Source organism: Myotis myotis, unplaced genomic scaffold, assembly GCF_014108235.1.
Source record: "Myotis myotis isolate mMyoMyo1 unplaced genomic scaffold, mMyoMyo1.p scaffold_m19_p_13, whole genome shotgun sequence".
NCBI classification, from domain to species: Eukaryota; Metazoa; Chordata; class Mammalia; order Chiroptera; family Vespertilionidae; genus Myotis; species Myotis myotis.
This window is the reverse complement of record NW_023416317.1, coordinates 22216763-22229696: the sequence shown is the minus strand read 5'-3', so window position 1 is coordinate 22229696 and position 12934 is coordinate 22216763. Positions and strand designations below refer to the sequence as shown.

Below are 12934 nucleotides of genomic sequence, written 5' to 3'. Positions count from 1 at the left end.
AGCCAACCAGAGGTGGCGCCGGGCTGCACCTGTCGGGCGGTTAAAGGGCCGCGGGGACCCGGACCGCGGGCTGCGTGCCAGGCTAGCCGCTCTGTCAGAGACACACATTAGAAGAGACGTGGATAGAAAAATAGCGTCTGCCTTTATTCAAGTCCTGTCCCCCGCCTCGGGTGCCATCTCGAGTCCTGTCTCTTGGGTCCCCGGGGGCAGGAGGCAGCTGTCCAGGGCGGGCTGAAGGGCTCGAGACACTCGCTCCGCCCTATTCGAGAGCCACCCGGGGCGGGCGGCGCCGGGCCCCTGCAGAGTCCGCAGGAAGTCCGGCAGCTGGGAAGGCAGGGCGAGGACTGGCACGGCGCGGAACAGGGCGGGCACGGCATCCGGGTGGAGCAGGCCCTCGAAGTAGGCCCCGATGTAGCGGCCGGGCGCCCGGCCCTGCAAAAAGTCGGGCAACACACAACTGAGCGAGGCAGCAAAGGCGTCGTGCGGGCGGTGCGCCCCGGGCGTGGACGACGTTCCGTCCTGCAGCCACTCCTGGCACAGCGCCACGGCCCCGGGCGAGAAGAGCAAGATCACCACGCCGCCCTCCTGCAGGATCTGAAGCCGCTGTGCGTGGAACCAGGCCAAGGACCCCTGCGCGCTCAGCTCACGACGACTCCACAGGTCCACGGCCACGCGCAACGGCAGCTGGCACAGGGCGGACGCCAGGGTGCCAACGAGGCGCTCGAAGCCCGCGTCGTCGGCCGAGTACAGCAGCAGAGCAGCGCGGCCCCTGGCGGCCGCTGCGGGAGAAAACAGAGGGGGAAGGAAGATGTGAGATGGCCTGAGGCCCGGCCCGCTGGGGGCGGCCCCCCCGCCGGGCGCTGGCTCACACTCACCCCCCGAGTAGACATCCTCCTTCAGGAGCCTCAGCCACCCTGTTCAGGGAGAGGGGCGGAGGCAACGGGTGAGCTCGGATGCTGCTTCCTGTCTCTGAACTCCCAGGCCCCATCCTGTCCTACCTCTGGGGAATGGGGAGCCGGAAATGACTCACCTTTCACATGGTCCTTTTTGAGGAGGAGGAGAAGGAAAAGCACAGCAGCAAAGAGTAGGCAGGCCAGCCACACCAGGGCCCAGCGCTGGTGGATATCTGGGAGGCCAAGGGGAGGAGATGGGCTGGTTAGAGACCTTACACTTAAACCCCACTTCATGAAGGAGAAATGAAGTAAGTTGCCCAAAGTCCACAGCACTTAGTGTCAGAGCCAGTATATGAATATAGGCCAGGGGTGGGCAAACTTTTTGACTCGAGGGCCACAATGGGTTCTTTTTTTTTTTTTTTTTTTAATATATTTTATTGATTTTTTTACAGAGAGAAAGGGAGAGAGATAGAGAGTTAGAAACATCGATCAGCTGCCTCCCACTGGGGATATGCCTGCAACCCAGGTACATGCCCTTGACCGGAATCGAACCTGGGACCTTTCAGTCCGCAGGCCGACGCTCTATCCACTGAGCCAAACCGGTTGCAGCCACAATGGGTTCTTAAACTGGACCGGAGGGCCGGAACTAAAGCATGGATGGAGTGTTTGTGTGAACTAATATAAATTCAAAGTAAACATCATTACATAAAAGGGTACGGTCTTTTATTTCAATAGTTTTATTCATTTCAAACGGGCCGAATCCGGCCCACAGGCCGTAGTTTGCCCACGGCTGATATAGACCCATCTACTTGAGTGACCTTGGATAAGTGACTTCACTTTCTGTGTCCGATTTTCACCTCTGTAAAATTGAGATAACAATAGTACCTACTGATAGGGTTGTTGTGAGAACTACATCTGTTAATACACATAAAGCACTTGCAATGCCAGGGCATGGTAAGTCCTCAAAGGTCATTATTATTGTCCCTTAAGCCTAGGGTGGCTGGGTCCTTGACTTCACTCTCTCCGGTGACTGCAACAGCCTTCTGATATCCCTGACCTCTTTTTTGTCTCCAATTTATTCACCACGTGGCATACCCAAAGATCTTTTAAAAATACAAATCTGATTATAGTCTTTTAGAAAGCTCCTGCTACTCTGAAGGTAAATTCCAAATTCCTTACTTTGGCTCCCAAGACCCTATATGGCCCATGCATCCTCAGCTCATGATAGGGGTCTGCCTCCCAAGGCATTCCAACCACACCGACCACTGTGGAGTTCCTCAAAAAAGCACCCCACAGTCTTCACAAAAATGCATCTGTAACTCCTTCACCTAGATCAGCCTTCAGAATTCAGCTCAAACCTTTCCCCTGAACTCCTTACCCCATCACAGTCAGGTCCCTGTTACATGCATTCATGGCTTTGGACACTTACTTTGTAGAAAGCGCCTCAATAGCTCACACCTACCAAATGATTTGGGGCTAATGCCTTTCTAGCCTTCTATGACTGGGGTGGGGGCATGTATTGTATCTTGGTGATGCTGGGATGGCCTGCAAGCTCTCATCATGGTTTCTGAATGAGTGAAGAATGACTCTTTGATTTATCTGAGCCAGGGAAGGACATTGCGTGTGTTGCCTGCATGAGTGGTTCCTGTCAAGATTTCAGCTTCTAGAGAGCTGTGAAGAGGAAGGGCCATTCTTGTAATACTCACACTTGTCCATGGGGCAGGCCCATAGTGCTCCCAGGTCATCATCCCACAGCTGTAAGACACAAACAAAACCAAGCCCTGAGCCCTCAGCTTATGGTTCAGCACTCACCAAATTCTCGCTAGCCTGAGCTCCAAAATTTCCAGCCTCAATTATGCATATTTCCCCCACACACATAGCAGGTTCTCGTAAGCTACTCTGGCTTTGCTTATGCTTATTGCCTGGACTGTGCCTTCATGCCAGATCTGGCCCACAGGAAGAGACCCTTCCTTGGTTCTCCCTGGAAACCAGCGCTTAGCACATGTGAATGTTGTTATCTGTTTATGGGTTTATAGCCAGCAGTGAGTAACTTGGGGACAGGAACTATGCTCCTTCAAACTCTTAGCTTCCCCACGACTGGAAACAAAAAAAAAGCACAAATAGATGGTGGATGGGTGCTAGAAGGACAGTGAGGAGGCCTCTGCCTGGGAAGAGTGAGTCTCCCTGGTGCCTTCAGGCACAGGAAGGAGTGGAAGAGGCCAAAGGTAGAGTGTTAGGGTTGTTGCCCTTGGATGTTGGGGCAGGGCTCTCCTGCCACCTACTCACCTGCAGACACTGTCCTGACTGCAGGTCTTGTAGTAACTGCTCTCCAAGGCGAGCTGCCCTCTGCCAAGCCAAGGGGTAGGAGGCTGTCACCTAGGGGCACTGCACCTAGGAGACCACCAGGCTGCATGCCGCTGGGCAGAGTGAGGGGATGGCACTAGGAGTTGGGAGATTTCTGAGAGACCACTGAGAACAAGGCCCAGGTCTGAATCACCCCCATGTCCCCAGAGACCAACACGGAGCCTGGCTCAGAGGAGGGGAAATTGAATAGAGGGAAAATTTGAGGCTAGTTTTGAGATGGAACTGGAGAGGTACATGGAGAAGGGTCCCCCACCCCTTACCGTGGAGGCCCTGCTGAGCAGTGGGGTGCAACCACTGGGTTCCAAGGCACAGATTGATCTGTTGTCCTGGGGGCCTCGTGTCTCCACCAGCAGCATATCGTCTTTGAGGGGCCCCAGAGAGTCTGAAAGGGATGAGAGACCACTCTTGAGACCCAACCTTGCTGGGGGCTGCCATGTGCCCCCCTCATACCTGACCTACACCCCTAGGAGCTGGCACTTCCAGGGTTCACCCCTATTGCGATGGCCCTGTCCCAGCCTCCTGCAGGCCCCACTCACCAGACCACAAGCACTCTTGCAGCTGCAGCTTCTCCCCACTGCTTACCTGCTTGGAAGAGGCCAGGATTAGGGGCATAAAGAAAGGCAAGAGTGCCCTGGCCGGTTTTCTCAGTGGTTAGAGCGTTGGCCTGAGGACCAAAGGGTCATGGGTTTGATTCTGATCAAGGGCACATGCCTCAGTTGATGGTTTGATTCCCCAACCTGGTTGGGGTGCTTGAAGGAGGCAGCCAATCTATGTGTCTCTTTCACGTTGATATTTCTATCTCTCTTTCTCCCCCTCCTCTCTCCATTCCACTCTCTCTAAAAATCAATGGAAAGAGTATCCTTGGTGAGGATTAAAAATAAAAAGAAAGAAAGGCAAGGGCCAAGGCCAGAAAGATCTGGAAAGAGAAGGGATAGGCAAGGGGAGGCCTCTTGGGTTGGGGGTTCTGCACTCTGGGCCTGACCTTAGGCAGATCTGGGTGATTAGGAATCACGCCATCTTTCTCAGCTTCAGCCTTGTGAGGTCATCTGTGCTAACAGGACTTGGGAACCTAAATTAGCTCTTTTCACATCTGGCAAGACACTTTATACATTCCCATCTAACTACCTTCTCAAAGAGGTCTCACCTGACCGCCCCACTTGAAATTGCAACCTTAATCCTCACTATCCTTCCCCACATTTCCCCATAGTATTTATATACAATTTTTTAAATCTTCACTAGAGGATTTTTTTAAAATATTTTTTATTGATTTCTTTCACAGAGAGGAAGGGAGAGAGATAGAGAGTTAGAAGCATCGATGCGAGAGAAACATCAATCAGCTGCCTCCTGCACACCTCCTATTGGGGTTGTGCCCGCAACCAAGGTACATGCCCTTGACCAGAATCGAATCTGGGACCCTTCAGTCTGCAGGCTGACGCTCTATCCACTGAGCCAAACAGGTTAGGGCGAGAGTGTTTTTATTGAAAAAAAATAATCGTTTTTTGAGAGACAGAGAGAGACATTGATGGGTTGCCTCCCAAATGCCCCTGACCAGAGATGGAACCCAAAGCCTAGGTATGTGCCCTGATCAGGAATCAAACCCACAACCTTTTGGTGCACAGGAGGATGTTCCAACCAATTGAGCCACCCGGCCAGAGCTTTATATTAACAATTTTAACTTACTATAATAATTTACTTATTATATCTATTGTTTACCTTCCTCCATTAGAACATAAGCTCTCTACGGATGAAAACATTTATTGATTTTATTCACTGACCTCTATGCCAAGTGCCTAAAACAGTGCCTGGCACATAGTAGATGCTCAATAAGTCTGGAATAAATGTGTTAATAATAATAACCCTGTGAAGCTGTAGAACAGTTAGGGACATAGGATAATGACAGCAGTAATAAAAGCAGCTAACATTTGTTGAGTATTTAGTCTGTGCCAGTCCCTAATGTGAAGCTCTTCTCTTATTTAATCTTTTTTTTTTTTTTTAAATATATTCTATTGATCTTTCACAGAGAGGAAGAGAGAGGGACAGAGAGCTAGAAACATCGATGAGAGAGAAACATCGATCAGCCGCCTCCTGCACACACCCCCACTGGGGATGTGCCCGCAACCCAGGCACATGCCCTTGACCAGAATCGAACCTGGGACCCTTCAGTCCACAGGCTGACGCTCTATCCACTGAGCCAAACCGGCTTCGGCTCTTATTTAATCTTCATAACCACTCTATAAAGTCGTTACTGCTATCCCCATTAAACAGATGAGACTGACCTTCAGAGAGATGAAATGACTGGCTCAGGGCCCCTGGCACTGCCAAGGCAAATAGTGGAACTCCTAAAGAGGAATCCCATGACCACTTTGCTCCAAGAACCCAAGGATCAAGTGGGTCCAGAACACAGTGTCTTGTCTGGGGGTCCCTGCGGGTGGGAGGAAGGTTCTGCTCCCAACACAGCGCTCTGGCGCCCCCTTCTTACCTGGACACAGAGGTTGGGGTGGCCTTTCAGCAAAGGGAACTCCAGGGCTTCCTGTGGAACGAAAGGAATGGGAGGGGTGGCAAAAGGTGGCCCCCTGGGCTTGCCTTCCTCCTCGGACCCTGGGCTTGCCTTCCTCCTCCGCTTCGCTTACATTCACAGTGACATTTTCCCGGGGCAGCGGTGGGACCAGCGGCTGGCAGGAGCCCCTGCCCGGTGCCTGCCAGCACAGTGTGGCCTCCGCGGGCAGCGAGCATGGCGCGACCAGCCGCCAGCCCCGTGGGGGCAGCAGCTGCAGCCGGGCAGCCCGCCAGAGGTTACGGTGTGCGCGGGTATCTGTAGGGAGAGGGCGTGGTCACTGCGCGCCCCGCACACACGTCAGTCTGCACCGATCCCACCCTGGCCCCTGCGAGTCCTCTCACCATTCTTAAATGGGCAGATGCTCGTTCTCACGGAGTCAGGTTCCAGAGGCCACACCTGGAAAGGAAACAGGGCTCCACGGTTTAGGTCACCCCAACCAACCCTCCAGGGACACATGCAGGCCCACTGCTATTCATTTGGCTGATTTTTCACAAATACTTGTCTGGTCATCTTTGCAAGGCCCTAGAGAGGTACACATTTATTCTTTCAGCAAACCCTATGTCAAGATCTGGCAACATCTTTGTTTAACAAACTTTTTTTTAAAAATCGATTTTAGAGAGAGAAGGGGATTGGGGGGAAGAAAGACTGAGAGAGAGAGAGAGAGAGAGAGAGACTTCCTTTTCCACCTATTTGTGCATTTGCTGGTTGATTCTTTTATGTGCCCTGACCGGGGAATTGAACTCACAACCTTAGCCTATTGGGACGACACTCTAACCAACTGAGCTAACTGGCCAGGCCCTTTAATGAACTTGTAATGAGTAATACTATGTGTCTTAGCACTGTGGTAGGCACTAGGAACATTCAGTAATTAAATCCACAATCACTTTGTGAGAACCTACTATGTGCCAGGCACTTACTATCCTAGGTGTTAAAAATATATTCATTTATTCTTTCGATAGACTTTAAAAATGCACGTATTATGTGCTTAGCCTAGTGCTAAGCACTAGAGATAACATATCAATTTATTCAGCAATTAATTAAATGCCCCTGCTCGTGTCAGGCATTGTGCAAGGCTCTGGGGAGTTACTAAATTTGAATTAGCTATTATTTTTTTTGCCTTCAAAGAAAAGACAAGTTCACGGTTGAAGTAAGGATAAAAATGTTTATAAATTAATAGATTGGTCACTCATTTATTGAGCGTCTGTTGCATTCAAGAAGAAATGAGACAGGTGCCCAAATTAAAAAGGAAATGGACAAGGAAGGACAGACGTACAAGGAGATGTGTAGATAGGCCAGGAGATTTCGGAAAAGAGGTGACATGTGAGCTGGAAGGATTTGGTTGTATGGAGAAGAAGTGGGGGCATTTCAGGTGGGGGAACAACCTGAGCAAAAGCACAGAGGTGGACATATCTTGATAAGTAGCTCCATCTGAAGGGAACAAAATTTCCATCAAGGGGAATCATGGGAAAGACCAGAGAAAAGGTTCAGTTGGGGGTCAGAGTATGGGACTCAGAATTCTAGGGAGTTCTGGGAAAGGAGGTGGCATGGGAAGTTATTGAAACAGTCTAGAGGAGATGTGATAGAAGCCCAAACTGGGCTAAAATGGAAAGGGGAGGGAAAGAGAATGAAAGGCATTAATGTCAGAGGTCAAATAGATGGAATCTGATGACCAATTAAATGTGCAATCAGAGGGAGAGGAAAGAACCAGCAAATATAAGCCTACATGTGGCATACTTCCTTATAACAGCCCTATGAAGCTGGTACTATTACTGGTATTCTTCCCATTTCACAGATAGGAAGCAGGCTCAGAGAGGTGAAGTGACCTGCCCAAGGTCACACAGCTAGCAAATGGTAAGAGTCAGGATTCAAGCCAGTCTGAGTTCACAGCACATGCTCTACCCTCCGGGGAGCACAAGAGGAAAGTGGAGGAATAGAGGAAGACTTCAAGGAGGAAGTGACATCTGAATGGGTCATGAAGCATAAGTAGGAGTCTTGTGGTTAGAGGATCAGGAAGAGCAATCGAGGCATGCAACAAGCAGAAGACGTAGGACAGCAAAGGTCAAGGGAGGGCCAGTCACCCTAGGGCAGTGGTCAGCAAACTGCGGCTCACGAGCCACATGTGGCTCTTTGGCCCCTTCAGTGTGGCTCTTCCACAAAATACTGACTTCTGCGCATGGGCCACGAAATTTCAATCTCACTGTACGTGCGCACCCGCACGTGGTATTTTGTGGAAGAGCCACACTCAAGTGGCCAAAGAGCTGCATGTGGCTTGCGAGCCGCAGTTTGCTGACCACTGCCCTAGGGAGCCATAGTTTTGACCTCAAAGGGGAGGGTAGAGGAGAGTGAGACCAAGACAGATAGGGCCACCCCCTCTCCAAACTCCCCTGGCATCCAGCTAGGCTCTGCTCCTACCTGAATACAGAGACAGGGAACCAGGTCTGTGTGGTTCAAGGTAATGGTCTGCGGCCCAGTCTGTGGGGTAAACAAAGGGTGGGGGGAGTTGGAGAAGATAAGGAGATAAGGGAGAGGGGAAGGCTGGAGGTCAAAGCTAAGGAAACCAGGCATGCAGCATTTCCCCCACTGATGTTCCTTGCTTTGGGGGTCAGTTGCTGTGTCCTCTTCAAGGGCTCCCTGGCATCCTTTGCATGGGCATCAGCCTAGAGTGAAAATGGACGTGGGAGGGGGAGGTCTCACCAGGTTTCTGTGCCACCAGGGTTTTGAAGGGCCCTGGACCTGGTTCCAGTACAGGGAGAGGCCAAAGTGCTGTTCCTCAGAGACATCCAGCACCAGTTGCACATCCTCACCATCTGCAGACACGTTGAGCCAGGGCAGGGCTGGGGGGGAGCCAAAGAGAAACTTCCTTTACCTCTTCTGCACACCCAAGCCTGAGCCATACCCACCGACTGACCCTTTGGAGTTCCCTTCAAATCCTCTAGACTGGGAGGCTCCTGGAGGACAGAGCCAATGTCCCCATCTCAGACCAGGCAGCTGGGGACTGAGCTCATGTAGGCCCCAGTATGTTGTCTTGAGATCACCCTTTCCTTGCTTCTCCCTCCACAGCCAGAAGGATCCTGTAACCACTATAAAATAAATCATTCCCCTGTGCTCAGTACCATCTGATGCCCCCCTACCCACCTCCCACCCCCCATCATTACTCCCAGAGGAAAAACCTAGTCCTTACAAAGGCTTGCAAGGCCCTACCTATCCAATTTGGCTGCTGTGACCACTCTGAACTCATCTCCCTAGCCCATGCCACGGTTGTGGGCTTGATTCCCAATAGGGGGGCATGCAGGAGGCAGCCAATCAATGTTTCTCATCGATGTTTCTATCTTTCTATCCTTCTCCCTTCCTCTCTCTCTAAAATCAATAAAAACATATTTTTAAAAAAGAAAATACAGCCCTAACTGGTTTGGCTCAGTGGATAGAGCGTCGGCCTGCAGACTGAAGGGTCCCAGGTTCGATTCTGGTTGCGGGCACATCCCCAGTAGGGGGTGTGCAGGAGGCAGCTGATTGATGTTTCTCTCTCATCGATGTTTCTAACTCTCTATCCCTCTCCCTTCCTCTCTGTAAAAAAATCAATAAAATATATTAAAAAAGAAAAAGAAAATACAAAACAAAAAAATCTAAATAGTGCAGGGGGAAATACCATAAGAACCCTGACTTACTTAGCCCCTCATTTTATGGTTTAATATTTTTATTTGATATATTGGGGAGGGTGTACCATAATCTTGGCAATGCTTTGAGCTTCTAGATGTCCCTGATATTAATAAATATTTTTTACAGAGAGTGAGAGATTCACCTTTATGTTCCCAGTGGCTGCCACAAAGTAGGAGCTGTTGCAGTTCATGTGTGATGAATGAATGAGTGAATGAATGAATGAATGAATGAATGAGTGAGCTCTGCACGTTTCTGGAATGTGGCAGCCCAGACCTGAAGCCAACTCCAAGGGTTTCTCACACTCCAGACCCTGGCCCTCCCTCCTCCCAGCCCCACTGGCCCTAGCCCCTACCCCAGCAGCTCTGGATGCCGTCCTGGACTTCGAGCCCCCTGCAATCTGGGGAGAGATCACAGAAAAGCCTCCGGTGGGGCTGGGGACCAAGGAAAGAAGGGGGACAACCCGACTCATGGGGAGCTCTGCAAAGGGCTCCCTGTCCCTTAGATACCACCCACATCTATGCGGTGCCCAAAGCACTTTCCACAGGGATGGGAACTGACTGGGAGGATGTGAGCTCACACCACTGCCTGGGAGTAGATAGGACTAGGAAGGGGATGAAAGCAGGAGGGGAATGGCCAAAGGGGTGAGAGATTAGGGAGGCTAGGATTTGGGTCCCCGGAGGCTCTGTATCCACTTACCAGGCAGCTGCTGTATGAAATTGAGTTCCTTCTGGTACCTGGGCTGAGTGTAGGACCAGATTTGCACCTCAGCTCCTAGAGCAGCCTCGAAGCAGTCAAATGTTACAGAGCCCTGTGAGGAGAGGGGTAGCAGAAGGCTGGTGGTATAGGGCTCAGAACCCATGCCAGGGATGTGGGATCCTCTGTGTGGACCACTCCCTTCCATCCTCCCCCAACCAATAACTATATTCATACTATATGGCCCTAAATTCTGCCATTGCAGTTTTTTTAAAGGGCTCCCAATTCTAAAGGACACACCCTCAATAGAGCCGTCCGCAGGGCAGGGATAAGGGCTCTAACTACTAGAGTCCCTGCTCCAAATCCAGTTGTTCTGGATCACATGGCCAAAGCTAAGGTAACTGGACACCCCTCCCCACAGAAGTGGTTCTCACACCCAGTGCCTCATTGGTCCTCAATATTGCCCTGTGAGGTGGGCCAGCAGATGTTCACCCACTCAACAATTTTCCACATCAGAGGATATTGCCTGGGGCCTGGGGGCAGGAGGGGACGTCAAAGGGTTTGAGTGATTTGGCCCAAGCGGAGGGACACTTCCAGGAGTAGTCCCCAACACCCTGCAGCTTGGTGTACACATGGGCAGACACGGTATGGACGGAAGTCCAGAGCAGTGGATCCAGCCCACAGACTCTCCCTGGAAAATGAGGGTCATAATAATACCTAGTTCATGGCATTGTCACCTCACTTAATTCTCACAGCATCCAGATGAAGTAGGACTTTTTTTATCCCCACTTTACAGACAGGAGAATGGGCATAAAGGGCTGAAAGGGTTTGCCCAAAGCCCTGATCAGAGTCAGGACTTAAAGAGATAATATGTGTGGAAGCACTTTGTAGATTTCATATTCAGAAGGTGGTTGTTGTTGTTGTTGTTATTATTATTATTATTATTATTATTATTATTATTATTTTGCATACCACAGACTGACCAGGCTGCACAAGGGCAGCGGGCACTTGCACCTCCAGCCGGACACAGCGGGCAGTAGGGTAGGCCTGGAAGGAGAGCACGACTTGGGCCTGGAGAGAGGCTGTGAACAACAGGGCGAGAGTTGGTCAGCCCCAGGGGCCGCAGGCAAGGCCCTGGCAAGGGGCAGTTGGGCCAGCAGGGTGTCCCTCACCATTCTTAGGCTCTTCAAGCTCTGGGTCAGCTGCTCTTCCAAATTGCTCCTCATCTTCAGGCTCTTCCCAGTGGCCTGGAAGACCCCAAGAACAAGGCCCAGGTCAGGCCTCCTGCTCTGGGCTGGCTTTGGGTTTGGCTTTCTTCCAGAAAGTGCACGCGGGGAAGCAGGGGCCAGGCCTGAGGCCTGGGGGTGGGGGATGGGGAGACCAGACCAGCCTGGGGTCCTTTGGCCAGTGACCTCCAGAAGGATGTCCAGTGCTGCCTAGCAGACTGCCTGATCCTCATGCCCATCCCAGATACATTCACATGTGCACATGGGTGACATGCTCACCACGCACAGCCAAGTCGACGGCCACACGCACACAGAGGTTGCAGTCAGTCTCCTGATGACACCTCAGCACCAGCTTTGTCTGTAGGCGTGTGGGCACCAGCACAGGTCCTGGGGCAGGCTCGATATTCCCAGGCAAGCAGAGCACGTCACCATCTGTGCGTGAAGGGCAGGGTGGGAGCTAAAGCTGTTCTATACCCAGAATTTGGTTGCAATTGACACCCCCAGAGGGCCAAGGAGCTTGGGCTTTTCAGGGGCTGAGGGTAGGCCGTGAGGGCATGGGACTGGGACAACTCCCCTCCCTTCCACCAACCTAGAAAGTTATTTTCTCTCTAAAAGTAGGGCTACTCACCCCACAGGTGGCAGGAGAGGCCCTGGGAAGGAGGTAAAGGAGTGTCAGGATTTATGATCTTAAATCTAATCCTCTTTCCCTGCCTGAGATCCCCACGGACCTCTTTTTGGGGCTCCCTATTCCAAGCCTCCTCCAGCAGAAGACAGACCCAGCTCTGGCCCCTTCCCCATTCTCCTCTTACTCCATCAGTACCAGACAGACCAGCTAGGGCAGTTCTGGTGGTGGCGGCGGCAGCGGCAGTGACGGGAGCCAGGCTAGGGCCTTGATGGGCCTAAGTCTGAACCCTGAGCCTTCCCCAACCCTCCCAGGGCCCCAGACTCACCAGAGAGCAGTTAGCAGCATCCTGAGGCCCCATAAGCCTCTCCAGAGAGAGGACCATGGGGCTTGGGCCCAGTGCCAAGGACAGCAGGAACCAAGGCACAGGCATCTTCCAGGTGCCAGGTGGCACCCAGGCCCTAGGCCCTGTCCTGCCCCCCCCAAGGGGGGGGCAGACACCTCATCTGTGCTCCCACTCAGTCCCCAGTGGTTGGGCAGGAGGGGCCAGAATCTCTCCCCAGCATCCCAGGTTCCAGAGCTGGCGAGCTGGCACACTTGGTCTCCTCGGAGTCCTGACTTGAGTCTTGGTCTCAGCCGAAGTGCTTTCGTTTTTTTACTCCTGGCAGGGAGCTGGCTGTTCCCGCCCCACCCTGTCCCTCCCACTAGGCCTGGGAGCCAGCAGCCTTGGATTGGGCTGGTGGCCTCATCTCCTCTTCCCCTCCTTTTCCTCCTCCCTTCCTCTCTCTCCTCCTCCCCTGCTGACATCTGGCTGGGAGGGCCCCTGGAGAGGGCGTAGCAGACTGGCCTCTTGACTTAGTAAGGAAGCTTACTCACCCCAGGAGTCCCTAAGGAGGGCTGTGAGTGCACGTCAGGGCCTGGG

At 52.1% G+C, this 12934-nt stretch overlaps 1 protein-coding gene across 5 annotated transcripts; it reads right to left on the bottom strand.

Moving 5' to 3' along the window:
• Nucleotides 1-119: 119 nt before the first annotated feature.
• Nucleotides 120-12697, bottom strand: IL17RC (interleukin 17 receptor C). Of its 5 annotated transcripts, XM_036332130.1 has the most exons (19): nt 12341-12695; nt 12019-12040; nt 11670-11822; nt 11337-11411; nt 11137-11246; nt 10168-10279; nt 9824-9868; nt 8509-8648; nt 8227-8286; nt 6156-6210; nt 5888-6069; nt 5737-5787; nt 3794-3839; nt 3518-3639; nt 3180-3239; nt 2600-2648; nt 1031-1126; nt 876-914; nt 120-779 (listed from the first exon to the last, which is right to left on the bottom strand). In XM_036332130.1, the coding sequence occupies exons 1-19, from the start codon at nt 12443-12445 to the stop codon at nt 148-150; spliced, it is 2154 nt and encodes a 717-aa protein (XP_036188023.1). In that variant the 5' UTR covers nt 12446-12695; the 3' UTR covers nt 120-147. The 5 variants fall into 5 exon arrangements, with proteins under 5 accessions (XP_036188023.1, XP_036188026.1, XP_036188025.1 ...); XM_036332133.1 differs by lacking the exon at nt 3180-3239 and having other exon boundaries at nt 12341-12697; XM_036332132.1 differs by lacking the exon at nt 9824-9868 and having other exon boundaries at nt 12341-12697.
• Nucleotides 12698-12934: the final 237 nt, after the last annotated feature.

Excerpts from the sequence above, each read along its gene's own strand:
- IL17RC (XM_036332130.1), bottom strand. The coding sequence starts at position 12,445 with ATGCCTGTGCCTTGGTTCCTGCTGTCCTTGGCACTGGGCCCAAGCCCC. Across the intron at positions 12,041-12,340 it reads ATGCTGCTAACTGCTCTCTG|GGCCTCTCCTGCCACCTGTG; the intron begins GTGAGTCTGGGG and ends CCTCCTTCCCAG. Across the intron at positions 2,649-3,179 it reads AGTCAGGACAGTGTCTGCAG|CTGTGGGATGATGACCTGGG; the intron begins GTGAGTAGGTGG and ends TGTGTCTTACAG.